Source organism: Thunnus thynnus, chromosome 23 (genome assembly GCF_963924715.1).
Source record: "Thunnus thynnus chromosome 23, fThuThy2.1, whole genome shotgun sequence".
Taxonomy (NCBI): Eukaryota; Metazoa; Chordata; class Actinopteri; order Scombriformes; family Scombridae; genus Thunnus; species Thunnus thynnus.
Genome location: NC_089539.1, coordinates 9,258,114 through 9,284,973, shown reverse-complemented (window position 1 = coordinate 9,284,973; position 26,860 = coordinate 9,258,114). Strand labels below are relative to the sequence as shown.

Sequence of the window (26,860 nt, the reverse complement as noted above, 5' to 3'; positions counted from 1 at the left end):
CTTTTTAGAAAATGTCAGAGTGCGTCATATTTCTTGAACACATAATTATAGACAGTGACAATGAGCCAAATGAAAGCATGCCCTTGTGGTGCATTCAAAGCTGGATTAAGATGATGGATTTAAGAGTCACCTGCAGCAATTTAATGAGCACTGATGTTCACACATGAGAGTTTTGAAAAGGGTAATACAAATTTGGTGGCCTCATACATTAGGGGACAATCAGACCAGAAATGACGAATTGTTCAGGAGACAGCTTGAAAATTATTCACCTGTATAATCAAAACACTTTATTGTCCTTGCACTCACTGCCAACCATGCAGCATCCCTCCTTCTCTGCTGCTATTATTTTACCACGCAGTTACATAAAACATACAAACAATCAATACTTTCTGAACAATAGGTCAATCCACCCTCTCTCTCTCGCTCTCTCTCTCTCTCAAACTGGCTGGACAATGGTGACTCTTGGCATTTCACATGACAGGACAAGTGCAATCAAATTTGAACCCTGTGTGAAGCGTAAAGGGCGAGATCAACTGGTTGTAGGAAACTAAAGCCTGTCCCCAATTCCCCTCTGAGAGAGATAAGAGCTGGGAGGACAATTTTGGTCGGACTGCACCTTTTAGAGCAATACTCTCTCATCTAGGATGCCCGAGCCTTCTACTGGCATGTGAACACATCACCACTTTACAAATGATCCTGCACTTTCAACAAACGCAAGCTAAACTTTGATAAAACATAAAACAAGGAATTATGTTGTTGACGGTTGTCGACTATCTACTTAAGAGAAGTTTCACTTCTGATAGTTCATTTTCAAACTGTTGCCTTCGAAAATGAATGAAACACTAAATTAATGGCTTCCTGAAAATTCAAAAATATGAAAACAAAGTAGCTAATTAGTTAACTACATCATTATTTTATTATAATAATAATAATAGGGTATTATTGTACCTAGGGGTTAAACAGGAATACGAAATGGTCCTTTACAAAACCAGCAATAGACATTCATTAAGAAAATAACGTTACTGTATAGACAGCGGGCGACCGTTAGACTTTGATGTTCATGTTCATGCTCCAACACTGCAGCCGTTAACCTAACGTTACAAGGCCTAACAGCTAACTATAATGTAAGCTAGCCTATTATGCTGAATTCAAATGTGTCCGTTATATTTGACAAATTGAGGGAGCTACTGAATTAAACGCTGTAGTTTAAAGTTAGGCCTTGAGTTAACTGTTTCAATAAACCTTTAAACGGTCGGACATTTTTTAAAATCTATAACGTGACGAGACGCAGCATTAAAACCGAATAATCCGCATTTTGGATGACAACGAAGATGGAGAAGCGGGACAGACGAATGTCATAAAAATATACCCTTGGTTTTTATTTGACACTAGACATTTGAGGAACGTTATAAAAGAGGGGTTAAAAACAAGTCTTCTTACCCAGCACGTAAATCGTAGCAAAGTTTCATGAACACTGAGATTGCCTTTAGTCTGTTTTATCCTTCAGTTACACCTGCTGCTCAGGACGTCCAAATTAACGCCAGTCTCACGGCGAAAGCTGCTCACTTGGGCCGTCCATCCCGATAATATCCGCTTGTTACCATTCACCGACTAAATGTCGTCTTCTGCTGAGTGTTGGGCGGTTAGACAGACTCTGTGAGAGAGGAAAAAAAATACCAGTTGCGTCCCTCCTCCCTAGAGAGAGCAGCCCTGACCAGCGCCGTTGGCCCGGAGGTTGCAGATACTAGTCTGCCTTCGTCTCTTGTTGATTTCGCAGAAGCGTTATTTTTTTCACACCCGCATTCTGAAAAGACCCGCCCCTACTCTGCCTCTGATTGGCTCTGATTCTGATATTCATACCCTAACCCAATCATCTCACTCACCATGCCTAAACCTAACCAATCTAACCAACGAGGGTAACGGGTATTAGCCAATCAGAGGCAGAGTAGGGCGGGTCTTCGTGGATTGCAGGTAGGGAAAAAAAATAAGGCTTCGCAGAAACGTGCAGAAAGCAGGCATGGATGTGAGCAGGGCCGAGGAAATTTCGTAAGTGCTGCCTCCTTAAAGGAGCCAACGATGCTTCCGAGACAGGACGTGAGCGGAAACACAGGCACCCCTCCTTACCACCGCCCTGTGGCTGCCACTGTCATGTAATGCTAAATTATAAAACAGGTGGGTAAACAATGGCTTCATTATAATGTAAATAAGCATCACTGTAAACCAGCCCAGAAGATGAATAGTAATATAACTGCATAATTCCTAATGACTTATTGTGGTGCAGTAAGCTTAGTCTCTATCTTTTGTTTTTAAACGTGACCTCCAGACATGTTTTAAGATGTATATAAAATACTTTACTGTGAATAATAATGTGTTTGAAAAGGTTTTTACACAAAAAAGTTCAATTATCTTTTAAAATCCTTAAAATGACACCTATTCTTTCTCCCTCATAACAAATTCAGAATCTATACATATGCAAATATATTTCATCTCAGAGGTTTAATTGTTGGACACAAGATGTGTCCTATTTCTCGGTAAAGTCCATTCTCAGTGTATGTGCACAGGAGGCTTCAACTTGCCCCATCACACTTGTGTGAGTTGAATATTGGACCACGATTGGTTTCCAAACTATTTGTGATGTCACAAATAATACTCATACACCCTCCCCTAAAAATGGGATTTTCAATGAGCTCAGAGAAACTTTACATTGTCAGCAGGTGAATGTGAAAACAGCCTTCTAGTGTCAAACTCTGCACATACATCATTCTATACAGTGAAACTCAAACATTCAACTGTAGGAACAATAAGAATAGCATTTTTGAGTGGAAGGGGACTCTCCACTCTCCAAGCATATATTAAAATGCTTGTATCAATTCAATATTAGTTTTAATGATGATTCTATATTTCCTAATAGTTCTGTTGTGATCAGGGCCATTGCCAGAAATACTGATGTCATTAGTCCAAGCCCCCCATACCAAAAAGGTCTCCAAACCTTAAATATTTGGATTACTGATAAATGTTGAATTTTATGCAGTTTAATTTAATTGTGTGCAGTTTTTTTTGAGGAAAGTTCTCTGAAAAACAACACAAATCACTGAACTCTAACTAAAATAGCTGAACTTTCTGTATAATTAGTACCACATTACATAGTTATTTCCAGGAAATTTCCAAGGAAATTACGAACCAGTAAAATAAAGTGCTACCGTTTTATCTGCCAAGATCTAAATAAGGTTTCAAATCCCACTCCAAGCTGCCAACAATAACATTCTGGTGGAGAAATACTGAATCCTGGCTGTACAAAAACTGGAATCCTTTACTGTCTCATTGCCACAGTTTTGACCTCTTGACCCTAAGATGAGGGCCTGAATCCTGTTTCAATGTGTTCTCCCTGCGCACTGTGAGGAATACAGATGGGGAAATACTGCAACTTCTTTTCTAAAATTATTTCGTCAAACATAGTTTAAGATTTAAATAAACAGAATCTAAAAATAGTGGCATCTGCTCATAGAACCGTAGATCCAAAAGTTACTGAGTTCAAGACTGCAATGTCCTAATTGTCTTGGCTCTGTTTTCTGGAATTATTCCTGCCAGTAAATTATTGTTCACACATCCTAAAAATAAAGAACGAAATAAACATTTTTTGTTGCACTAACCTTTGCATGTTTGTTATGTCAGACAGTGGAATTCTCCTCAGGTGTTTTCGTCTGTTGCAAGTAAGGCAATCCAAGTCAGGAGTCTTTCCCTGAAGTTATCCCACAGTTTCAACAGTTGTCTTATCAGTGATGAGGTGGTCTCTAGGATACAGCTTGCCTTGACAATCCTCTTGACACTGCACTTACACTGTGTGAAAGAGTTAAGGATCAAATAGACAAAGAAGAAGCAGGGTTTGAGGAGCTGATGAGTAAAATGAACAGAAAGTGCAAGACAAGAGAAACAGGAGTCAAGTGACTCCTGAACCCTGAGATGAGACCATAGATTGCGGGGAAGTAATCACAAGTACTTTCTACGTCTGCTGTAAGACTACCAATGAGGCCAGTGAGGATCAGTGTAGTCTTGTCCTCAATAGAGCTTTGGCCTGATTGCCACATAGCCACCATGTTGCCACCTCCTCACCACAAACATACTGAAGCCTGAACTCAACACAGAAGCATGAAAGCACATTTTCTACATCAATCTATGTTGCTTTCTGCATCAAAAAACTGAAGCCGACAGATAAAGTCATTGCTCTGTGTTTTACCATCTCCCAGGTGCAGCATCTCTGGAACAGAAGTACATATTAGTGTGAGAGAGAGAGGTAGCGCACGTTTAGCTTACCTTCACATTTGTCTAAGCAAATGTTTGAGATGCTGAGTGAAAGGACTTTCCATGTCCAGGCCATACTTTCTAATGTCTAGAGAAACATCTCATAGTGCTTTGCATTCCTGATCTGATAATAAGAAAAGCAGCACAGACACTGTCAAGAGCCTGACTCAAGAAAAAATGTAGGCATCTTCTTTGTTACCTCTAATAAGCATAATTAGTGCATAACAAATAAAAAATAAATAAAGCATAATTAAGTTCATTGTAGCAATGAATGCAGCATGTTATCTGAAGAAATGCCGTGCACTGGCAGGTAGATAGTTTGTGCCATTATGTCTTTAAAGCACTACAGATTTTCTGCACCTTTGAAGGTTAAATAAAGATAAATATGAGTTTTAATTATAGGCAACATCACACTATGTAAGCTGAAGTTCATTAAAGCAGCTATAATCAATATTTTTACATTAACAATGGATCATGTAAGTACTTTAATGTGAACAGGGTCGCTGGTAGTGATGACCTCACAGAGAAATATCACAGGACAGTCTCATTGCATTGCAGCGTCTTTCAGCTCATTGTTTTGGTTACACTGCCCACAACTTTACCGTTCTGGGTCATTCTCACTGCTCTCATCGACATAGATTTCGGGTTGCAACCAGCAGCTGTTTTCAGCAAAAAAAAGCAGACAGACAAAGTTAGCTGGTGAAGTGGAGCATTTAGCAGCTAAAGAGCCATCAGGAGTTGGTGGAGACCAAAAACAGAGCTAAAAGAAGGATGAGTATTGGACAGAGACACACCTCCAAATGAAGGCTACAGGTTCTCTGTATCTGCTGGATGTGTAAATAGGCAACTTTGCCAACACATTCAACATATCAACTTAAAATGCAATAACTAGTACTGCTCACAGCATGTTTACGCTGCCCTCAAGTGGCCAAAAAATGTTTTTGAAGGTTTAAGGAGTCAGGACATTGGGATTTAGCCATTTTTATTAGATATGTGTACAATTATATGCAAGTTATTACAATAGTCATGCAATAAGTTTATATTCCATTTTTGCTGATATAGTGTCATTGAGTTGTTGATTCAACTCCACAGTACTTTTTCAGACCATACATAGTCATGATGTTGTAGTGAACTGCATAATGTTGAATGGTGTCTCTAATCTTTAACTAACCACTATTTACATACTGTACACAAGGAATAATATTATAAAATATTTGAAATATCTCTCAAATTCAGTGATGGCAATTATCATGCTATCATGGGTGTGTGTACGAGGCAACAGGTGGAAACCCAAATGCAGACACAGAGGACAGGCTTACAAATCCAGAGGGGAGAAGCAGGCAGGCTGGTCATAAACACAGTAAGCAGATCATCAAGAACAGTGGAGCAGGTTCAGGTACGCATTAACAGGATGGCTGGACCACAAAGGCACATGGCAACATAGACAGAGCACCTGTATATAAGCCACTGGGGCTGATGAGGTAATGAGCAGCAGGTGAGGATAATTGGAGAGTGGCTACAGGTGAGCAGGTGGGTGTGGGAACCAGGCACGAAGGTCCAGGGGCATCTGGTGGACAAGTAGAGAATGGTAAAACCAAGAGAAGAGAAGGCAGAATGGGAAAAGGAAACTAAATAAACAGGAGCAAGGCAGGAATCATGACATATGCATAAATCTTAGTCTGTTTACACAAACAATGCAAATATTTCCAACAAAATACCTGTTGACACTGGGTGATTGACAACAATAAGCAGAATATTGTTTTCCTCCTGCTAATGCTAATTAAAAAAATTACAGATTCTTCAAGGATGTAAGTTAATGTTGCTGAGTTTTGATCAATTTCTCATGAAAATATCTGATCCAGTGGGGAATCAATGAGGAATTTCTTATTAATCTCTATTACATAATCAGTTTGGAGGCAAAAATCTACAAACAAAATCGAAATACGCAGGTTATTTCAACAGCAGGTGCTGAAAACGTGACGTGTAATGCAGTATGCTCCAGCAGGATACCACTCAGGGTGTGTTAAGTCATCAGAGATTGTGCAGCAAACAAGGGGACTAATGCTCAGGATACCCCTTAGTCATGCTTAATGCATACACACATTTACATTACGCACACACACACAATGGGTTTCTGGCCTGTGATCCTCTTCGGATGTCTTCTAGTAAAAGTACTGCTGTTGAGATTTCCCAAATCCTCCCTCTGCGCCCATTTAGAAACCCTGTAATAAACCTCTTAATCCCAAACCAGCATTTTCTAGAGGGTTGCACAACCACGCGTGTCTTATGCAACTGGCAGAGCATTCAGAGTCAATTATAGAACAGTTGGGAGGAAGGGGCGGATGGATGACGAGGTTGGTGATGCAAAACACATTCAGATGAGATGGTTGGTTTACATGTCTGCATTTCGGTTTCATTTTGAACAAATGATACAATGTGTTTCCAGTGTCTAAACATTTCAATGAAAATACAGTAATCATAACTATCTGTGTCATGATGATTAGATGAAGCTTATTTTTGTCATCTTGAGACATTCCATCAATCCCTAATTTCATTTTTAACCTAAATTCAAACCTTTACACTCTCTGGGTCATTACAATATATATGAAGTACTAAAGTCAGTGCTGCCTGTTCCTTAAAGTTAATTGTAAGTATAACTTTAACCCCAATCTATCGAATCCTAAACCACCATAAAGGTTTGCCTTTATCCTTACCAAAACCCAAGGCAAATTGTAGTCTTAAAAGATGCACACCCATTATTTGTTTTTAATAATTTGAGGTGCCAATAATGTTCTTATGCAGGTGATACTTTGCAAGTCAAAATACCTGCCTCAGAATCACTGACTGAGGTGCGACCAGATGTAAAACACTGCTGTCCACTCTTAAAAAGAGCAGTCAGTGAGCTAGTTCAAGCAAATTTTAAAAAAAAAAAGATTTATATCATATAAATAAGTGCTTTTTTACCACACCAAACAACATTTGCAACCATTTTTAGAGCTACAAAAAGCAGTATTTTGCACTGATATTTCCATTTAAACTTAATTTCTGACCCTAAAGTAGCTTCTAAACAAACAGCTAATAGATAAATAAAGGAGTTATTTTAAAGCAATACTACGTAACTTTTGATGAACAGTGTCAGTGACAATTGCAAGATAATGGTGAATGCTAAATGTACTGTTATGATAGCACAAGAAAAGAGTCAGTAAATGCACCCAGTAATGTCAATCACAACAATGTCTACCTAAAGTTAGCTAACATTACCAGAAGCTAAGGCTGTAGCAGCAAGACCTTGAGGTATATTGAATTAAGTTAAGTTGATTTGTATTGCTTTTGAATTACTATTTGTTGACAATTATTTGTTTATAAGAAGAAGAATGTTGTCTTTCTGCCTTTAAAAGTTTAGGGGATTTCTCACATCCCTTAATTCTTTCTATAACTGTCCTCAGGAGTACTTAAGTCTAAGACCAATCACTAGCACACACTTTATGTCTACATGTGGTTTTCCTTTTTTCCACCAGTAGATGGCACAACTGCATCAGTCATCCTCCCTCCTCCTGCTTTGTCCTGTTGTGCACAGTAGTTAATTCAGGATGCCAACTGTGCCTCCCAGGAGTCTGAATTATTTAGTTTGCCTGGCTGTGATGGAACAGAGATAAAGTAGAGGGCAAAGGGTCACTCTAATAGAGGTACATGTGCCTCTCGGCTCCTCGAGTTTCCAGTTGTTTTTTTCCAAACTAAAAATCAGCCACCTGACGAACTGATACTTGAAGAGTTGTTACTAGCATGGAAGTTGATGTAAAACTAAAAACACGGGTGACTATTAAAGTTGCAAATCAGTATGGTTGTGTTTAAGATGGTATAATAACTTTTGTCTTGGATATACTGGTTGATTCATCTGATAAACTAGATTCTCTCTATATCAACATTAGTTTGAATAGTGGTGAGAAAGGGAGGGAATAGAGAAGATGTTCATATTTTTAAATGCGACTTCTGTTTCTTAATTCGTCGTTATGTCACCTGAGGGTAGGACTGGCGTCAGTTGCCACAACAACTAACCTCCCAATAGGCTTGTGAAACCTGACTCTGCCATCTAACCTTTCACTCGCCCTGCTCACAGTCATTTACTTGGCAATACCCAGTGGCAGCAGGCTGTATGTGTACATTTTTGTGTGATGGACTTGGCACAGTTGCAATCTCTGACATGGCATACCCATCCAAAGAACTCCACCTACCTTATCTATACCAACACATGGAGACATCAGAGAGAGATTCCATGCCTTGTGATGATATTATTCACTTACATTTCCCCCAGTTTGAGCAAGCTCAGCTCTTTGATCCTTACATATGGTTCAAGACAAATTCTTAGAGACAATCATTAAAGTGAGGGGCTGTGAACACTGTAGCCGGCTTACCTTGGAATGCTAGAGCAAAGTGCCGGGTCTTAAAGTGGACTGAGCTGTGGAAAAAATGTAAATCATGCAGGGGCTTTGCAGTGAACAGTCAATTAAGAACAAAGTAGCTATGGAAGATTTGTGTAGCACAATGTGGAAATTATATTCATTTAATGCTTCTTTTTGTAATAGTACATTAGTTCAAGCAAATTTAGGTTCCTTCAGTAATTATTTGAGATTTTTTCCTATGCAACATTAAAGCAGCGGTTTTACATTTTGGGAAATACGAGATATATTCATATCTTGCTGAGAGCTAGATGAGAGATTGATATTACTTTTATTTATAAGCTTATACTAAGCTAAGCTAACTACAGTCAGTTTGCTTAGCTTAGTATAAAGACTGGAAACAGCTAGCTTGGCCATGATAACTAAATCTGCCTACCAGAATTTCTAAAGCTTAACACGTTATATCTTGTGTGTGTACAAAAAACAAAATGTAAAAATGACAATTTGTCATGTTCTGGGGGTTTATTTGTGATGTTTTTTGACCAGGAGCAATAACTTCCTGGAGTCTCCACTGGTTTCCCACTTTTTCTGTCTTAATGCTAAGCTAAACTAAGCTAGGGGCTGCTGGCTGTATCTAAATTCTTACTGTACAAATATGAGAGTGGTATTGCTCCTCTCGTCTAACTCAAAATTCCCCAAATGGCCAACTATTAAGTTAAAAATTAATGTCAGAAAACGTAATATATTTTCATTTTTAAGGGAATATCTTTGCAGTTGAGTTAGTATTGAATTGTCAAATTTTCTACATGAAGAGGTAGTCATGGTTTGATTTAAATGGTCTTTACATATAACATAGTTATACAAATACACACATAGTATACTTCATGAAATAAATGACTGTGAAATTAAATCTAATCTCATATTGCTTTGGAGCTAAGGGCAACTGGCTGTGCACAAAACCAACTTTGAGAATAATAGATAGTATGACCTAGCTTCCTTTAGTGAATAATTTTGTTAGTAGAGGAGTTCAATCTTGTGCTTAACAAAAATGAAACCTTCATTTTATGTGATCCTCAACTATTGCGTGTAAATGTGTGCTTGTGATCCCAGCAACACTTCAAAGTGAGGTGACTAATTAAGACTGACAGCCAGCATTGTTCTATGAGCATTAACAGTCACTCAGACAGATACACCCATACCTCAAACCACCTATCCACTTTGATATTTACATACAGATTTCTTCTATGTTTTAGTTTCAACCCCATCACAAGGCAGTCAACCTTTCCTGTCACATACCAACAATATACTGACATTTACTGCGGGGTTATACTCAATGGTCTAATCTGCCCCACACCGATAGTCATTCAACCATAGCTGGTCACAACAGATTGAGACAGTAAGACTGCCCTCCTCATACATTACCTTGTATGGACAACATTTCCATACCATACACAGCCCTTCAGAGGGTACCCTTTTTGAAATCAGTCGTCTGTGTTGGATTCATTCCAGTCTTCTGTCTATTTATTTATCCCTGCACCCGTCTTTCTTATCACCAGTATTATTCTTTCCCTTCTGTAAAAATACAATTACTTTATCTTGTAAAATATACAATATTAGACTGTTTTTTTTTTCATTAAAATGACTGTTCTACATTACATTTTTTTTTCATGTTCATAAGGATGACAAAGTCCAAATTTCTGTGCATTTTTATAAATCCAAACTTTTTAAAGAGTACTTAAAGTGACTGTATTAGAAGTGGAGCAGGCGATAAATCCTTCCAGTCAGGTCAATTGGAGCATTTAGATTGGAAAGCTGGTATCTTTGGCCAATAAGGATACAGCATTTTGACTGATTCTCAATAAAAAGGAAAGAGCAGAAATTTATGTTGATGTTAACTGGAAAGCATTGGGTCGTAAGAATTTTAAAAGTCAAAAATACATAAAAAATAATAACATACTTAGAATATACCTTAGATCGCTGGTGTGTGGTCTATTGAGGTTGTATAATCAGGACAGTTTCCATTCAACTAGCCATACTTCCTTCCAACCAACAGAAAAATAGGCTGCACAAGACAGTTAAAAATTCATCATGTCATCTTTAATTTTACAGTCACAATCATCTTTTCTTTCCAGTGTCTGAAAACCATAAAAAATAAATATACATTATGTTACAAAACATTTCCAGTGTCTCAGATCATAAAAAAACAAGGACATTTATCAACAGCATTGATTACATGAAGGCAAAAACACTGGGGATGTAGAGTATGTATGGTACAACGGCATTCAGTGACTGGTAAACGTGACTTTAAGTTGCCTTATAGTAGCTGCAAAATGCATTAGAGTTGGCATCATTTTCACTTTGAACTCAGACGATTCAGAAATTCAGCAATGGAGACTTTTTACTCATACTAAAGGGTTAATCTATACAAAGTTTGGATTAAAAAAATGATAAAATATGAAACCCATCAGTGAATATTTGAAAAGCATGCATTATGCTACCAAAGAGGTTTTTTCTCAAACTATTTTGGACTAAAACTAAGTTAAAAGTGAATTGACTCCAACCCTAATCTGCACATTTATTTCATGACTTTGGTAACCACGTGTTGCACTGGACAAACAGGCAGGTTGGACACTGGAAAAGAAGGCTTCAGGTTCATAGTGCTCTAACAGACTGAGTTGAGTTCAACAGAGGGGGAATTCCTCTCCATTTCACATAATTAATGTTCATTTCGGCCCACTGTGTGCATGCGCTCGGGACAATGCAGCAGTGTTGGTATTTGTGTGTGCGCGTTTGTGTGTGTTTGTAAGGCCTCGATCCAGGATGAAGGCACACGTTAGCTCACAGAATTGTTCTCAGTCGATTAAACCAGCATGTCAAGGGATTTTCACAATTGGAAAGCGCTCCCAACTTAACACGGGCAAATGATTTTTTAGTTTAGAAACTTGTCCTCGCTACAGCTGAAATACAAAATAGATCATTTCTTCTTCACCTTTAACAATATCTACACATTAATTACACTCTAAATGCACTGCATTGAGAGGCTGTGAGAGCCTTTCTCTGAGTTAAAGAAAAAAGAAAAATAGAAAAGAGCACTTGGTGTGTGATAGCGCCGTCCAGTATCGACGATGTGTCCCAAAGTCAGTGAGAACAGGTTTGTGGATTTTTGCCTTCCACAGACTTGTCAATGCTTTGAGGGACTTGTAGTCCTTGAAATCCTTTTGGACTACAAATGAGACTGTACCAGCATGTATGGGTTCATGCACAGTGATTATATGTCTGCCTTCCTCCGCGAGAAAGAAACTGTCTGAAATTATTAGTCAAGCTTTTGTTACCCCTCGATAGGGGAAGTAACATAATGACCCTCACAGACCCCACCATAGAGGAACATCATTTTGGGGGCTTGCAATGCATTCTGGGAGAATTGTTCATCCTCTGACCCTCCGTACTCCGTTTCCTTTAGTGGTTTTGGCACACATGGCTCCATTTCATCTTCTCTTGCTACAGTCCAACACAGCATTCCCTTTATCATTTCTCACATCTTTTCATTTTTCTTTGCTCATTTTCTTTTTCTCATCTTAAAAGTCTGCGATTAATACTGCTCTCCAGAGAGAGGGAACAACACAGGAGGGATGGATGGACAGATCAGGCGCGGAGAACACTCTTTTCTCCCCGTCACCTAATCTTAAGCACCCCCTCCATCTTCACTTTTCTTTCATCTTATTCCCCTCCTCTTGGCTCTCATTTTCTCCTCTCCTCCCCCAGCGGGTTCTTCGCTCCTCCTCTCACAAGGGCAGGCTGGTTTGAGTTTTCCTAACAGGTCAGATCGAAGTCTCGTTACTGCCACTGTTAACGGGGAGAAAGGGGAAGGAGGGAAAGAGGAGGGACAAGGGAGATGCAGGGGGTGAGGGTGCAAAGAGTAGTAGAGGATAAAAGGAAGACAAGAACATGCGGGGTAAAAATGAATGCAGGGATGCAGGATGTCATCATGCAGCATTTAAGCAGGATGGTAATACTACTTATACTATAGTGAAAGGAATAGTTTGACATTTTGGGAAAATTGCTTTCTTTTTGAGAGTTAGATGAGAAGACTGATACACCTCTCCTACAAATGTGTGGAATCAATCTTCTCGGCTAACTCATCAAGATAGGGAAAAAGCAAACTGTCGAACTATTCCCTCAATTATGATGATACATGCACTGTGGCATCAGTTGACATTATGGTCAACTAATGCCTGTTATTTAGCTCTGTGATTACTAAAATCACTGTCCAGATTAATTTTGTATCTGTGATTCAGATTACAGGATTAAATAACAAGGCATTCATTTGTTTGTTCTATACATTTAATGTTTGTCATTACATGCCAAAGCTCTCTAGAAGCCTACTCACTCTGAGTCAGACTCGTTGCCTCCGTTGACCGTGCCTGACTTCAAGTGCATCGCCACTCCTCCATTGGTCTCCCGGTAGATGCCTGCTGGCGGTGGTCCGGCAGGAATCTGCGGCCGCGGGGCAATGGGCGGCTTGATGAGGGAGCTGCTGTCATGGTTCCCGGGACGACCTCCATCGTTGGAGGCCAGCGAAGGCGGCCGGGACGAAGGGGTCATGATGTTGACGGAGGAGGGAGGCGGGGAGGTGGCGGTGTTGTTGTTGTTGGGGGGAGGGGAGGTGATGGTGGGGGGGTTGTAGTCGCTCAGCTTCTCCCTCAGACGGTTCTTCATGTTCTTGTCGGTTAGCGGGGGCGGGTAGCTGATCTTGTTCTTTAGGATACCTGAGACGGACAGGAAGTTCATTTCAGTGCTGTTCAGATAAGATCAATTCATTAACTCATTCATTAACTATTCTCTTCTCTTACCTTTTCTCTGCTCTGGCTGGTGGTTGCTGTTGGTGTTGCTGTTGGGTTGACCAGAGGGTGTTGCGTCTTTAGCGTTACTGGGTGTTTGTTTGTCTCTCTCCAGAGGTGAATCCCTGTCTCTTTCACCAATATGGTTGAGCTTATTCTCTGGGTGCAGCTCTACGTTCACCTTGGTCTCCACCCTCAGCCTCTCCGCCCCGCCGGGATCCTCGCTGTCACTGGCTGTGGTGGCCTCCGTTGGCCAGTAAGGCTTCACATGATTGGACACTGAATCCACTGGTAGTTGGTAAAGAGACAAAGTGGAATTGGCAACATTAAAACAAAATTCCAATCAGATTTCTTTCACAATTTTTTTTACAATATTTTCCCTAAACTGCCTGACCAAGTATGTTTTAGTTGCAGATTTCCTCATTTCCTTGACACGCTTAAACATCTTTATTTTACAATTGTGTGTATGTGACATTTGGTGGACATTTTATTGGGACCTGAACCTCTAAACCTGGTAAAGTCTGTGCTTTACACCTTCTGTTTAGGCTTGATAGGACCACACATTTACCTTTAGGTGTGCTGTGAATGGGCTGCCTCTCGTTATTCCACTTTGGCTTGACATCAATGTCATCGTCCTCGCTGTCAGAGGAGTGGGAAGAGGCGTAGGAGGAACTGTGTTCATCCACTGACAGCTCACTGTCTGAGTCAGAGTCTGATAGGGACAGGGAGAAAATGACGGGGACATAGATAGATGAACCTTTATTAATAAAAAAACACAGCGATATGCATTTGTGTGTGCCTGCAAGTGGTCGAGGGGCCTTTATTTAATTCTTTAACTAAACAGTGATGTATGAAAACTCACCGTCTCCCTTGGTGCCGTTTCTATGAAACAGAGGCCCATCAAGATCAGTGTGTCCTTTAGCTGTTCCTGAAGAGACACTGGGCTTCTGACCCGACTCCTCCCTATATATTGATAAGGCCAGATGGAGAAGGAAGGAAGGGAGAGGGCAGGAAACGTGGTAAGTGGGGAAGAATGGGAGAGATGGGAGTGAAAAAGTAGGGGTAGAGATTAAGAGGAGACAGAAAGGGGAAGTACAGCGTTGCTAAAGTTTAATTCAAGTCCAAACTTGTGGTTTGAGACAACTAACGTACAACCATAGTGTACAACAGCTGAAACACTAGACATCTTTCATTACACAGCCTCTGTTGATAGCTTCAACGAAGACTTACCGTATACAAATAATACAGTGTGGTTAGGTGCGCTTTCATCAGGTTTAAGTCAATAAACCTGTGCGTTAAATGGAAAATTGAGGGTAATTCAAGACTTATTGTTAATCCAAGCACAATTACCCATTTTAATCTATTCATGGTGTAATTTTCTTCAGCAACTACAAACCTTTGAGCTTCAATCCAACATATAAAAAGCTACTAGCAAGCAAATTTTGCAATTTAAATTCAGCTCTCATTCCCTCCTTTCCTCTCCTCTCCACCTGTAGCCATTTATTCCAAGTCGGATTGAGACATTGGCTGGAAGGCAAGAACGCTACTGGAGACTCTGTGTGATGGCTGATCTAAGAGAAACTTCTGGGAGCAGCTGAAGACGTGCCAACAGCTGCGGGGAAGAGGCATGTGTGTCTGTAATATATTCCCACTTCAACAGGTATGGTCCCATCTCTCTTCTTTCCTACATGGCCCTCCTCCCTTCTCGTCCTGTTTCTATCCTTTTCTCCTACCTTACCTCTCCCTCTTCGTTCAGACAACACGCCACATCTCTTCCCCTCCTGGCGTTTTTACTCTCATTAACCCTAGTGTCAGCTCCTATTACTCAGGTGACAGCTTTATGAGCAGAGGCGTACAGTCAGACCTAACCTTGATTCTGTAAAACTCTTTAAAACACCAGATATATGTAACACAACTCCACGGCGATGAAAACATGTCTGTGATACACATAAAAACACAGTTGTACATGACACAGGTGAGATGTAAAAAAAAAAAAAAAAAAAAAAAAGTTTATGAACCATGCAAAAGTAAAAAAGCAAGATAGACATGTACAGTAGATTTACAAATGATAAAAAAACCATGTCTAACATCATAACATACACACATAACATCATATTTCCTTACAAACTGTTCCAAACAGTACTAGAAACACAAGCTATACCATATTTCATGATAAACTATATCAATTTTGTATGTAGCACTGTCACATTCAGCTGCATAACATTTAATATTTTGTCATATTGTATAACTGCTATGTTTTCTAATATCTGAGGTATTGCTAGTCACGCACATGGTGTATGCTGAAGAGCTAGCATGGAGCAGTGGACACATAAAAGATGTTAGCGCCCATCGTATGTTACCTTAACCTCGTAAACTCTGATAAACCTCTTAAATGTCCCTATAATTTATTAAAAAGTTTTTTCATCACTGCAAGACAGATAAATTCACTCAGTTGCCAGTTTATTAGGTGCAATTGGCTAAAACTGCATTAGCTAAAACAACGCTTAGCTTAAACTACACCTAGCAAAAACTAATTCTGTTTAATACAACAGCTCTACAATAAATCCTACCTTCATGAAAGCTATAATGTTCAGTTTTCTATAGAAATTGTTTAGTGTATCTGTCTATTCCAGTGCTTTGTTGCTTATCACATAAAAATGTACATTATTAAAATTCATGAAACATTTTTCATGGGGCTCTTAAAGTTTGATGTAATGCTGTTTTAACATTTTACCATTCTTGTGCATTTTTTTTCCACCCTCATATCTTTAAACCTCTAAAATTTTACATAAACAAAGTTAGTAATTCAACTTGTCAATACATACAACACAGAACAATACAACAGTATGGATGGATAATGTGGATGGATCTACAGTCAGTGGTGTGTTCTTTTGCCTTGGTGGGTATCTGTGAGATTATGTGTTTCCGTGTAGCTCAGCGAAGAATTTTGCAACAAGGCTGTGCGCCATGCAATGGCAAATTTCTGCGCGGTCATGCGAGCAATTACTGTACAATGCATGTGCCATTCTGTGGCAGCATGCATGTGTGGAAGAAAAGAAAGAAAACACCCTCCAAATGTAGAGAAACTCAGCAACTAAACATATCCTCGTTTGGATAAGGCAGAAGATACGGGCAGGATGACAAGGTGTGTGTATACCAACTGGGGGCTTGCAGTGTGTTAGTAGGTGTGAGAAGTTTGATGCACAAGCAGACATGCAGGGGGGGATGACAAAAAAAAGAAAATAAGAAAAAGTCCAAAGAAACTGAAGTGGACAAACAGACACACACATACACGTCATGCAGCAGTGTAGTAGAAGCAGCCATGCAGTCAGTGAGCGTGTTGTACCTGAGTGTGTAAGCCAGGTAGCTGCTGCGGCTCTTGGCTGACCTGAGCGTGCTGTCCAGGGAGACGGTGGACTCGCCGATGCCTGAGCGGTACAGAGGGCCGTCTTCTGTGTAAGTGTTGTTACAGTTGAGGGAGCGCTAAAGATGGAGGAAGGGCAACAAAAGACAAGAGTGTAAGGAAGGACAGAAAACAAAAAAAATTTGACTTTGTTTTCTCTGAATCTTCAAGGCGTTTCCAACAATCAGTGACACTAAAAATGCAATGACAATGAAAGGTTACACATTCAATTTTACATTAAAAACAACTTCAGCATCCTATATCTTAAAAAAAATGCAACAAACAAATAAGATGTCATTGTGTAATATGATGAAATAATGCAGAAATGTCAGTATGTGTGTCCACTCACTGTAAGCAAAGAGGCCCTTGTGGTGCTGGACTCGTCTGGTACGCTCTTCTTTCCTGTGAAGACGTTCTTGAGGTTTTTACGCACCTCTTTGTTGAAGACCACATGGAAGAAGAAGATGAAGACTCCCTTTGAAGAAAGCAAAAGAGATGATTTCAATAACTGTTGATGATGATTACTAAATAAACCTTATCAGAGAAGTCTTAAGGGTCTGTGGATTATCTATTATCAAGCGTGAACGCTGCGTTACCTGCAAACAGCTGAAGACAGCGAACAGGTAGTGGAAGGTCATTACGTTGCTGTTGACCGCCATCAGACCGAGTAACCAGGTGGCGCTGATGAGTAGCAAGAGGAGGAAGGCCATGCGTAGTGCGGGACTGGGGAGGGAAACATGCACACATAGATGATCAGATTCCCTTGGTGCCTTGAGATACACTTAATATATCAATACCAATTTATATGTAACATTATATTGTTCTTTTCAATGGAAACGGAAATACCAAAGTTATATTAACATTTGGATGAGTTATGAGTTGTGAAATAGTTAAAATGATAGAGAAACTTACATAGCTCCGGACTTCTCAACAGCCTTCTGCCTGCGACCACAGGAAGCCTTCGCTGCCAATATAAAGATCACTATGTTCACCTTTAGAGAAATGGAGACAAAGGGAGGAAGATTACATCATTTTAGCTACTTGTGATTAGATATTTCACAAAATGTTTGTATGAGTAACCCTACATGACATATGGTTGAATCAACAACAGTTTATGCAGTTTGTTTTAGTGTGTTTTAGCTGCAAATGTCTGCTTGTAGGGTTAACCTACAACTCATATGAATGGTGTGAATTCATTAAAAGTTGAAATAGACAGCAGAAAACTTTCTTTGGACTAATTTAATGTACAAACATACCAGGACAACTACAAAGATGGGTCCTGCGAAGCTCCAGATGAGCGTGTCGTGGACGGACAGCCAACAGAAATCAGGGTTCCCATAACCCTGAGGATCAAGGCCCACCGCTAAGCCTACACACAAACACACACAAGAAAAGACACACAATGAAAATATATGTAAACAGTGTTACATTTTTTTAACCTTTCTTTCTCCATCTCCTCCCTCGTTCTGCTTTTCTTGTTTGCATCACTTCATCCTCCTTTACAGTTTTTGAGGGAGTGCTCTTTCTCAAACTACTGTATGTCTCAATCCAAATTCCAATCAATAAACTTTGCAGGAGTCCATTACTGCCAAAGTATGTCAGTACATAGCAAAACATTTAATACATTACATATATCATAAGCTTATAAAAGTGAAAAAAGCAGTAAATGACAGGCTAATTGGAGATATGAGATAATTGAACTTTTACAGGTATCTAGAGAAGCTATAGAAAGGTTCAAATAAAACAAATAAATAAACTAATTATTTATAAATTTATGGCATGTCAAGACACTCTTCTCCACCAAAACTGGATTTTTTTTTTATATATAAAATGTACGCAACCGTTGTCTTATTTTGACACATTGTGGACATCCAAATGAACCCTGGATGTTTCTTTCTCGTATTTCTGTGTGATTTCCCCCATCTGTCTTCAGTTCAATAACTCTCCCACGAGGATCACATCCTCTTCAGAAAAGACGAGTTACAGCATGAATGCACCCTGACAATCTGCCATCTTCCACTGCTCTGTCTCTGTGTGTGTGTGTGTGTGTGTGGGTGTGTGTGTGTGTGTGTGTGTGTCTCACCAGTGATAATAGCCGGTATGCCCCAGCCCATGGCGTAGTAGAACCTCATGTGGCCATGGTTGATGTTGCGCAGCTCAGTCAGCATGCGGTAGATGTGCAGCCCCTCCACGAACATCCAGGCAAAGGTGCACATGTAGAAGTAGTGGAGGAGGATGGCTATCACTGTGCATACAAACTGGAAGGAAGTAAGAGGAAGGGAAATGGAAGAGTAAGAGATAAGAGAAGAGTGGAAAAAGGGAGAGTGATCTGTAAGTATGGGTTGACGTTTTGTTTTTCCACTACTTTTGTCTTTTTTTGTCAACCCTGCTTTCACTCTGCTGTGCTTTTCTCTTTCTATGATATTGATAATCTGCTGGTTCCAAGTCTCTCAAATGTTAAGATTTGTTGCTTTTCTCATTTTAAACTGAATATCTTTGATATTATAATGTTAGTCAGACAAAACAAACAATTTGAAGACACACTTTGGGCTCTGGGAAATTGTGATGAACATTTTTCACAACATTCTGGCGTTTTACAGACTAAAAAATTCATCAATTTGTCGAAAAAGTAACCGACGAATTAATCAGCATGAAAAATAATAGTTATTTCCAGCTCTTATGTTAATATACTTCAACAACTTTCATGACAAACTTCAATCTATGTAATGTGGTAATAATTCAACCTATCCCCACATTCCTTCATCTCCTTCCCCCTCTCTTTCCATCTCTCTCTCTGCTGCTGCTGCTGCTCTAATAGAGGAATGCAGTGTGTCAGGGAACATCCCAGCAGTTGAGATACTATATTTTACTAATGTTGTGTATTGCTGTGGAGATCAGAGAGAAAGAGAGGCTACTTTGACAGGGTTATAAATCATCCTGCAGATGGCCCTGGGCACACACTGACAGCATTCCACAGTTCTAACACACACACACACAACTAAACACTAGATAGAGGACATGCACGCACACATAGATGCATTGATGAAGCCAGAGAAATGAAAAAATAAACACAGAAAAGCAACCTGAAGACAGATCCAACGCTATCGCTCTCTTTCTAAAATCACCATGCACACTTGGCTTCTACCCTCAACTGAGATTCATACATGCTCAGATAACGCAGCTTGCGGTTAGTCATTGCACGAGTCCCCCACATCCCAGTCAAAACACTGTGAGTCAGAACATTTCTTAAAGAAAAGTAGTCAAGAATTCCACAATTTATCTGGAGCCTGAGCTTCTAATCTCTATCATTTTCACTTATCTTTATGACTGGTAGAGCTGACTCAACAATTAATGGTGAATTCCAAAACTCAAGCTGATTCTGATCGGTACAGTACTAGTCAGAATCTGTTGCTGTAGTGGCCCGTAAAGCCCACTGAGCTGATGTATGTGAAATAGAGCTGTACAAAAAGCTTGAAACTTGAATCACTGACTGGGAACTTTCCAAATCAATGGTCACAGCCAAAATGTACATCTTGTTGGCGGCTGGGGGTTGATAGTCAAGAATTGAAGTACTTGTGATGTCCTTGTGTGGATATCCAGTTTAGTAAGACTAGTCAGAGCTGAGACATTCACTTTCAACCTGCATTAACAGATTTTTTGGCCACTTGTGGCCAGCGGAAACTAGTTGTAAATTCATAAATTATAAATAAATTAAATAAATTCAATTCATTAGCAAACAGTTGTTCATTTACACATCCAGGAGTTATGGAGTAACATTATCATTCATTTGGAGTCATATTTCTGTACACCTGGTGAATGTTAGTCCAATATTCACTCTCTTTTAGCTCTGTTTTTGGTCTCACCCAACTCCTGAGGGAAATATCTGGCTCTTTAGCAGCTAAATGCTCCACTATGTTCACCAGCTGGTTGCTAACCGTGGTCGTTTGCTGTTTGGTGCTGAGTAGGTAGTGTACAGTGGTTTTTAAGAGCTTTTTCTCTGAATGCAGCCAGAAATGACACTATGAGAGCGTTGAGAGTGACCCAAAACAGCAAAGTTGCAGTTGCATAGCTAAACAATGAACTGACACTCGCTATGACGCTACATAAAGCCGAGGAGAGTCAGGTGATATTTCTCTGTAGGTTCATCACTATAAGCGACAACTGTGACAGTACACATTTTCATTTGATACATTGTTACTATAAAAAATAATGATTATAGGTGCTTTAAACATTTCATGTTGAAGACTTGAACCTGGACAAATATCTACGGAAGGCTAATGGCTATAATTTTTTGTTTTATAAGCTAATGTAGCATCCACACATCACTATCAGTTATCATTTTTACACTTCACCTTTTGTACGTATTAAACAAGATATGATGTGTTAGTTAGTGAGCTTTAAAGGTGCTGGTAGGAGGATTTTGATACCTTTGGACAGAGCCAGGAAAGCTCTGTTTTCCTTGTTTCCAGTCTTTATGCTAAGCTAAGTTTATTGGCTGCTGACTCCAACTACATATTTACTTTACAGATGTGATAGTGGCATTGATCTTCTCATCTAACTGCAAGAAAGCAAGCAAGTGTATTTCTGTAAAATGGGAACTATCCCTTTAAATCTGTCCTCATGCCTCCCCCTGATCTACCAAGTGTCTCAGCTTTCCAAACTTCACTTTTTCTTTAAAACAGGATTATCTGACAATTAACAGATTAATAATGTTTTCTGTACCACAGACATGCAAAGGTTTATCAAGTGAAAACTAAGAAGCTGTTTTGGGAAACCTTTGCCAGGGCTTACCACCCTGAGGCCTGCTTCTGGAGACAGGTACCAGTCACAGCACGTCTCCACTACTGGCCCAGGGATGTGTGTGTGTGTGTGTGCGTGCGTGTGTGTATGTGTGTGTGTGTGTGTGAGTCCGAATGTCTGTGTCAGCAGACTTCAAAGAATTCCCCCACCTTTTTGATCCTACTGTATGACTATGTGTGTGCACATGTGTGTTTCTGGCGGTTACTGTGACCGACCCAACTCCAAATCAGATTATGAACTTAACATAATTAGCTCATTCGATTTCTGACTTCAGACTCTACACTATCTCAGCCTATATCCTACACCTTTTTAATTGTAGAGGTTAACAGTAACAAAGTTACATCCAGCCAGTCAGTAAAATCAACTTATAGAAGCTATATTTGGAGAGGGCTTTGGCAACCCGCACATTCCTAACTATTAGAGTCATTAGCCAAGCATCAAAACACATAATCTGTCAAATAAAGACAGACTCTCAGGTAGGCCTTGGCGCATTAAGCCTGGTAAAGCCCCTGTCAACACAGTGTTAGATGACTTCCTGCGGCCAAATAAATATGCCTGGCAGTTTCTAATACAGTAAACACTGGAGCGAGGCGTCTTTATCCGGCATCAAGTTCTATCACGTCACAAGTGTTTCTGTATCATATGCATGTGCAGCCAAGCTTGATAAGACTAATACCTTTGACTTTTGTAAAACCCCCTAAGAGATACTGTTGCAAATGATGAACTACTGTGTACTGTATGTTCAGTGGACTCGCTCAATCTCTCACCGGGTTATCAGTCTGATTGATGCCGAGCAGGAAGACGAGTTCAGAGAAGAACAACGCCGCTACCAGGTTCCTGTGGATCGCGTGGAGGTTGGAGCGGAGCCGGCGCAAGAGGCATAACAGGATGAAGGTGAGGAGGAGGAGGAACAAGGAGACGGACACGGTGGTGTAGGTGACGATCTTCAGGGGCAGGACGTCACCGTGCTGCGGAGAGAGATTAGGACATCGAGTCAGAACAGATAAATACAGGAAATAGCGAGCTTAAATGAAAAAAATGTTTCAGCAGTACCTCTCTCTTGGAGATATCCATGAGCACGGCATAACTGGTCATGTGGTTACACTGACAGCTTATGTGGCTGTTGTTCCTGTTGAGCACCTCGCAGCCTTTTGAGGACCAGCCGCCTGTCCCTCCGATCCTACACACACCATACGCACACATATAAACACATACAAGACAGCAGTGAAGCAGAAATTCACAGCAGAACAATAACAAAATATTATTGAACGTATTTTTATCCGACTCACGCAATGGAGTGGTTCCAGAAGACGCAGACAGGCTTGGTCCTCTCCTCCGTTTCCAGCAGGGTGTACTCCACAGTGATTGGAGGGTCGAGGATGTGAGGGAGAGGCGGACCCTCGCTGTGCACCGTGGCGCTCACTATGGCTGTGTTGATCACCGGACGGTTGGGGAGCCTGGAAACATGTGCAAAGCTTCAACATGAGTATTTCCAAAAATGCTGTTAGTGTTTTAAGTCGCCAGTTGCCCTTTATGAGTCAAACTGCAGACTCCTACTGAAATAAAAAAACACACACACACATTTTTTATCATCATGTGCAGTAGACCAAACTATAACAGACACAAAGGATGTTTATATTTGGTCACAATCCTTTTCATCCTTCTGTAAAACCTTAATCTTATCTTGGAAACATTTTTTTAAGAAGAATACTGTACACTCCTTGACTCTATGCTCAGTTTTTCCAAATAACTAAATAGAATAATATAAGCCTATCCAGGCACTGATAAGGTGTTTTCTTTTTTTTCCAAACACACCTATAATAAATATTATGACATGTATTAACATTAAAGAATAAATACTTCCACATAACATAGGGTTTCTTCAAAAGTTTACAGAATATATTGAATTATATACACACTGGTAAGTACAGCGGAGAGTTTTTAGAGTTCAGATAGAGTGGACACTCCCTTTTTTCCCACTGTTATCATCATTCTTCATTCTTTAAGGCCGTGCTTGCAACTGTTTGACTGGATTACACTTCATAATTTAATCCTAGCAAAGTACGTGAGAAAGTTGGTCAGCACTCCCCTGTTCTCAATGTCAGAGAAAAGCATGTAGGTCTATAATAAATTCACTTTTTTTTTCTTTCTACGCCTGAAATTAAGGATAGTTACGTTAGATCACTTTGTATCAGTGGTTTCAGTGTTTTTCTTTTTTACAGCTGTCAATAATCTTCGTACCTCAGACTTCTGCGGTCAGGGTCGTATCTTTCTGGGAGTAGCTTCCCCAGCGATTTGTACACTATCACCACAGCGACTGGCAGAGGGACAGCTGGCTCGAGGTGGCGGCGTCTCCTATCAGACACTGTGTGCTCCTCCTCAAGGGGTGGATCCGTCTGAGCTGCAGGAGCGGGAGTGGGCTCTGAAAAGAAGATGGTGAAGTAAATATGGAGAGAAACAGAACAGCAGTAGATAAAGTACATTTACTGACTAAGAGCGTGATTTTAACCAAGTTTAAGAAGAGCCGGTATGGTCTGATTCTACCAGTGTTCTTACCTCTGTGGCCCTGAGTGCGGGAGTTGAACTGGGGGAAGTGGACGGAGGAACCAAGCTCTTTGGGATAGTCCTCTTGGATGTCCTGGAACCGAGGAAGCGTCGCCCTCTCTGGGTCCAACACATCCAGGTAGTCCACGGTTAAAACTGGAGAAGAGGAAGAGGATGAAACAGAGGCAAAGAGGAAAAGGATGAGGTCATGTGTGATTATGTGTACAGGCTACACACAATGAAATTACAGCTGCTTCACTTACTCATGTTATCTGTGACGATGGTGAAGGGTTTCAGATAGGTTTTCCTGACGTTTTGTGCCAGCGTGTTGGCATAGTCCTCGAAATTGCGGAGCAGGTGCGCCGTGCCGCCCTCTGTCCTCTGGATCTGCTCCCAGTGCTCCTTAGTGTCAGGATCCAGAATGGCGCTGCCCGCTCGTACCAAGTTCTAAAATATCCAAAATTAATTGATTTAATGGGATATTACTGTAAATTACTGAGTATGTTCATCACATAATTGTCAAAGAGACTAGATGACATGGTAGAAGCCTTAGATAACTAGAGTAATAAATCCGAACAAGGATCAACCAGTGGATGGCAGTGTTCCACCAGTGCTCCCAGTGTTACAGAATGGGTTTCACTGAAGAATAGCTTTAAGATCTTTTACAATCATTTATTTAAGTTGTGATGTAGGTTGCTGCTTTTCTTCTCTACCTCATTGAACTCTGCATCCCTCATAGCGGTGAGGTCGAATCCCGCCTGCCGGCTCTCGTACTGCAGCACGTGATTCAGAAGCTGGGCAGCCGTCTTCACGTCGTTGCCAAAGTAATGCGGAGTGTTGTTGGTGGCACTGTGAAGCATACGCACGATGGTCTTGGATCGCTCGCTGTCCATCCTTGAACCGTTGCGGCGCAGGTCCTCGTTCTGAAAGGATGAGGGGAGGAAAAGAGCAGGAGTAGGTCAAGGTTAAAGAAAGCTGCGTGGGTGTGATGAATGGAAATTGGTCAATACCAGGATTAGTGGGACTTTGAGAAGTTCAAGCTTCAGGTGTAAGGTTCAGGTTCAAACACAATAGGGGAAACACTTTGTGTAAATCTCCCATAGACTGCCTATCAAATTACACTTACTCCTTACAATGTATTATGACTACCTGTAGTTAATATGGATAATATTTAAAAAGGACCAATGTGGAATTCTTTGAATTACAGAGGCAACTCTGGTGGGATGAAAAAGTGTTACTAGTTGGAAATTTAAAAAAAAAAAAGTTTGTTTTTGTAAATGAAAACTTGTGAGAAAAAGTGGTTTTGGAAGTGTTTCACCGATTGCACAAGCCTCTCAACACACAAAAGACCATGTAGTCCTTCAATTTAGGTTACTCCATTAAAACTATCAAGAATTTGTGGGAGATGTTCAGCTGAAAATCACAGTATAAATGTCATATTGTGTCTCATAATCACCAGTTTCTTCAGATGGGTGAAGGTGACGGTGGTGCAGTTAAAAAGCTCAGGCAACAACCAGCCTTTTTCATCACTACAGTGACGGATGGCGGTACCTAAAATACACAAAACACACAGGAAAGGGAAATCACATCAATTTGCATGCAAATATTTCATGTAAAATGATATTAAGGCACATTAAAACAACATATGAACACAACTTTGTAAACTGTTTTGAATTGGTATCAGAGAGATATTTAGGTCTTGATTTGATGTTTTTAGCAACTTCAATTCTTGGTCAAAAAGTTTGTTGTGTTTGTCAGACGTTAGTAAAGCAGCTGAGCTTAGTTTGAGCCTGTTATGCTTTTCCTAATTGCTATGTGTGAACATCAACCTGCCTCTGAGAATACCATCATTCTTATCATTCCGGAGCAAAGGGGATACTAAAAATTTGCCTCAGTAGCAGGGTATTGTCTCCATTTTTGAGGTAGAGTCTTCTATAGAAAGGAAACGTGTTGCATAGTGGTAATTACGGTGGTTTAAATACATGAAACCACACAGAGCTGTTCCAGTCTGATTCAGTTTCAGAAAACACTTCATCCAAATGCAAAGTCTCTTCAAATGCTTTTGTTACAAAGGAATGAATGGCTGAACTTGCCAGTTGGAGCTAAAAAAAAAAAAAAAAAAGGGCGACGAGCAATGTTAGCAAATAAATTCCCTAACGGGTCTGGAGAGACAACAAAGAGGTCGCCATGGTGACGGCAGTTACTAAGGGGTAACCAGGAAAGTGACAGTACTGTGAACAGGTCAGAGAGTTTTGAGCTTACCTCGGCTCTCTCTCGCTAACACACACACACACACACACAGCTGGAGGAGTGAGGAGGAGGGGTATTACTGTCAGCTCTTAATGTACCTGGTATTTTTCCAAGAGTCTCTACAGATTAAACCTCTACGCGATTGGCTGATGCGAAATCTCTGTTGGATTAACGGGCCAATCAGAAACTCCTACTACTGTGCTTTCTTTAAGTCTGTTTATATGCCTTACAATACACTGACTCGCAAAAACACAGCCACCCATGCAGCTTAATCCAACTGCTGCTACACCATAATGTAAATATTTTAACATAGAGATTGCCGTGTTCTC

General features: G+C 40.3%; 2 protein-coding genes across 7 annotated transcripts in view; both read right to left on the bottom strand.

Annotated features, from left to right (window-relative positions):
• The window catches only part of gramd4a (GRAM domain containing 4a), a 51,924-nt gene extending 50,155 nt beyond the window's left edge, over positions 1–1,769 (bottom strand). For all 3 annotated transcript variants that reach the window (XM_067582395.1, XM_067582396.1, XM_067582397.1), the window contains exon 1: positions 1,441–1,769. In XM_067582395.1, coding sequence (XP_067438496.1) covers positions 1,441–1,469 — 29 coding nt within the window. In that variant the 5' untranslated portion in view covers positions 1,470–1,769. The remainder of the gene's footprint in view (positions 1–1,440) is intronic.
• Positions 1,770–10,771: 9,002 nt separating this feature from the next.
• celsr1a (cadherin EGF LAG seven-pass G-type receptor 1a) overlaps positions 10,772–26,860 on the bottom strand; it is a 95,245-nt gene continuing 79,156 nt past the window's right edge. For 2 of the 4 annotated variants that reach the window (XM_067582377.1, XM_067582379.1), the window contains exons 18-36: positions 25,738–25,832; positions 24,995–25,204; positions 24,545–24,728; positions 24,294–24,437; positions 23,979–24,159; positions 23,027–23,194; positions 22,791–22,917; positions 22,505–22,705; positions 19,021–19,195; positions 18,194–18,306; positions 17,850–17,929; positions 17,534–17,660; positions 17,287–17,412; positions 16,881–17,017; positions 14,397–14,497; positions 14,103–14,246; positions 13,547–13,822; positions 13,084–13,462; positions 10,772–12,506 (exon numbers count right to left, since the gene is read on the bottom strand). In XM_067582377.1, coding sequence (XP_067438478.1) covers positions 12,479–12,506; positions 13,084–13,462; positions 13,547–13,822; positions 14,103–14,246; positions 14,397–14,497; positions 16,881–17,017; positions 17,287–17,412; positions 17,534–17,660; positions 17,850–17,929; positions 18,194–18,306; positions 19,021–19,195; positions 22,505–22,705; positions 22,791–22,917; positions 23,027–23,194; positions 23,979–24,159; positions 24,294–24,437; positions 24,545–24,728; positions 24,995–25,204; positions 25,738–25,832 — 2,996 coding nt within the window. In that variant the 3' untranslated portion in view covers positions 10,772–12,478. Of the gene's footprint in view, positions 12,540–13,083; positions 13,463–13,546; positions 13,823–14,102; positions 14,247–14,396; positions 14,498–16,880; positions 17,018–17,286; positions 17,413–17,533; positions 17,661–17,849; positions 17,930–18,193; positions 18,307–19,020; positions 19,196–22,504; positions 22,706–22,790; positions 22,918–23,026; positions 23,195–23,978; positions 24,160–24,293; positions 24,438–24,544; positions 24,729–24,994; positions 25,205–25,737; positions 25,833–26,860 lie in introns of all 4 variants that reach the window. The other 2 variants (XM_067582378.1, XM_067582380.1) reach the window with 2 other exon arrangements.